The sequence below is a fragment of the Pygoscelis adeliae genome, unplaced genomic scaffold (assembly GCF_000699105.1).
Source record: "Pygoscelis adeliae isolate BGI_AS28 unplaced genomic scaffold, ASM69910v1 Scaffold436, whole genome shotgun sequence".
NCBI classification, from domain to species: domain Eukaryota; kingdom Metazoa; phylum Chordata; class Aves; order Sphenisciformes; family Spheniscidae; genus Pygoscelis; species Pygoscelis adeliae.
The window spans coordinates 1,303,831-1,306,399 of record NW_008825051.1 but is presented as its reverse complement, the minus strand read 5'-3'; the positions used below and the strand labels follow the sequence as shown (position 1 = coordinate 1,306,399).

The following is a 2,569-nucleotide window of genomic DNA, read 5'->3' as shown; positions in this document are numbered from 1 at the left end:
AAAAGCAGGGCTTTCCAACAGGTGAGAGGAACAGCACAGAAAACTACACGCATCTGGACAGCGCCTCCGGGCAGCTGATCTCTTTGGAGATCAGCAAAAAGTTTTAAACACAGCAGCTGAGCAGCTGCCAAACCTACTCGCAGGGATTTGTGTAGCTCCTGTCTCTGCGAGGTCCTGGTTGCCTCCGGAATCTCTTTGAGCAGCCGAGCTTCTTCTAGCCGCTTCACCGCCCTGTGAAGAGGAAAGGTGGAGTACCAAGTCCCCATATTTTCCCTGCCCTGCTGCTGGAAACAGGCCTTTCCCCCTTCTTCCCCCAAACTGGGCTAATGCTACAGTCAGTCACTGAGAACTCAAGCTCTAAGCTCACTGCACTTGTCTACCAGCGTACATTCCCCATTCCTTTGATCTCAAGTGGCCTGCGCTACCCACAGTGGGATTAGCGGCTAGATTTTACAAAAGGTTGCATCTCCCTCCTTCATTTGTGCCGTTTTTCCTTACCTGGGGAGCGAGTAGTTAGCAAGCCACAGCCTCGCTGTTTTCAGACTGCGTGGTCCTTCGTGGTACCAGGTTTGCTGATACTGTAAGAAAAAGAACAAAACTGAAGAAAAAGCTAATGTGATACAGCTCTTCCATTCAGTCTCCTTAGATGACCTCCTCTTAGTACGTAAGTGCCACCACAGCATCTGCTCTTAAATTTTGCTGCGTTAAGGCCTCTTTTTAAGGGCATTTTACGTAACTATAAGCCCGAGAAAAAGGGATTAAGAGAAACAAGTCAAACTCTCTGCCCTACGGATCAGATCCTGACGTGCTGCCATTTCACTCAGGAATACTCCAACTGAACACTAACTCATTTTTACCTAATGACGTACAGCTCAACACATCACCCAGTAAAAAGAAAGCCCAGAGCTGCAGAAATTGTCCTTATTTCTTACAGCAATCCCCAAAGATAATAAGGAAAAAACAGACTCGGAGAAGAGAAAGGAGAAGCAGAAAGAAAGAAGAATCAAAGGCAGAAACACATGCAGTAGCAGGAACATATTTTTTTCTTCCCAAGTATGAAGACAAACAACAACAAAGGACTCGCTACACTAAGTAACAGTCCAAACGTCTGATCTCGTTTGTATGCTGTACGCGGCATGGGATTTGGCCTGCAGTACAAGCCAGACTTACTGCTCCTGATTTAGATAACACGTCGCCACAGTTTTGCTAAAATCGGCAACGCAGAAGGAGCATGAAAGGATGACATGAGAATCCAAAGACTGACCAAAACCAAGAGCCCTGGACAGAGGAGAGACCGTCAAAATAAGGCATCTCAGAGGGTATCATACCTGTCTCCCTCAGCACTGAGAGAACAAGAGAGACCATTACCTCTTCTTTGGATTTTTTAGACCTGTCGTCATCTTTCCTGGTCTTTTTTAATGCGTCTGTGCCAACCACCGAAAGGATATTTCTTAATCTGGAAAGAAACACATTAAGTCGCACTCACTCAGTGAATCCTCAGCTAACCTGACAAATAACCACTGTCTGCCATTCTTTCTTCCTCAGCACTCTTGCTGCATTGTAATGAAGCATTACCGGCTGCCGGCACTCATCGCACCCCAACTACAAGGAAAATGTCAGGAATTTGATAAACCGAGAGTTCCCTGTTTGCAACGCTCGGGGCAGACACAGCACCTCTCCCTCCTTTCTGCAGGACCTTCTCCAAAGAGCGTGATGGGCTCCCCGAGTGCTCGCAAACAGGCTTTCACTTCAGAGTCGTCAGTGGACACGTTGATCTGCCGGGCTCTCTTCCTGCGCTCAAACTCAGCCAGCACTTCCGCCTGCCGCTCGCTCATGTGGTCTTCGAGATCAAAGACCTCACCTGAACAAAAAATGAAACATCAGCTTGAAAACAACGGCTGGACGAGAGATCCCGCTCAAACAGGAAGATCCAAACAAAGAGCCAACAGTCCAGGCAACGGTCTCGTGGTTTTGATTTTAAATTATGCTCCAAAGCTGATCAGAGACTTTTGAAAGTGTCACATTCCGGAGCGAGAGGGGGGAAAAAAAAAGAGATTGTTAAATATTCTCACCGCTGCTGATGTTGATGTTGCCAGCCTCCATGGCAGCTTTCATCCCTTCTTTTCCCAGCAACCCCGATTCGCCTTTTGCCAGACGCTCCCTTTCCTTCTCTTCCAAGCTGCCGTAAAAGATGGGGGCTCTCTTGGGTGGGGGAGCATCGCCCTCTTCTGCGGGCTTGCTCTTTGTGGCCTGGAAGGTAAAGGCAGAATTTTAAGTGTGTTTTGGCTAAGAAGGAGACAACAAACAGCTTCTTTGGGCAAGAAAGCTCTGCTACAGAATGTTAGTATGTACGTCACGAAGGGACCCCGAAGTTGTACGCGAGGTGTTAGTTTTCGGCATCAAGGCTATGCCCCACGTGCAAAGATCAAAAGTAAAATGCCACGTTCAGTATTTTTCCTAAATGAGGCTGCGCCGTTTTCTGTTTCTTTATTATCTGCTTGGACCTCGGTTTTAAGGCTCTGAGGTTTTTCAATTTAAAAAAGACCCCGCGGTTTAGAAGACGAAGCTT

The 2,569-nt window shown here is 47.3% G+C and overlaps 1 protein-coding gene across 1 annotated transcript in view; it reads right to left on the bottom strand.

Moving 5' to 3' along the window:
* The window catches only part of PRPF4 (pre-mRNA processing factor 4), a 12,671-nt gene that overhangs the window by 5,679 nt on the left and 4,423 nt on the right, over window positions 1–2,569 (bottom strand). The window contains exons 4-8 of the mRNA XM_009326388.1: window positions 2,073–2,250; window positions 1,675–1,861; window positions 1,369–1,456; window positions 499–578; window positions 138–231 (exon numbers count right to left, since the gene is read on the bottom strand). Of these exons, the coding sequence (XP_009324663.1) occupies window positions 138–231; window positions 499–578; window positions 1,369–1,456; window positions 1,675–1,861; window positions 2,073–2,250 (627 nt within the window). The remainder of the gene's footprint in view (window positions 1–137; window positions 232–498; window positions 579–1,368; window positions 1,457–1,674; window positions 1,862–2,072; window positions 2,251–2,569) is intronic.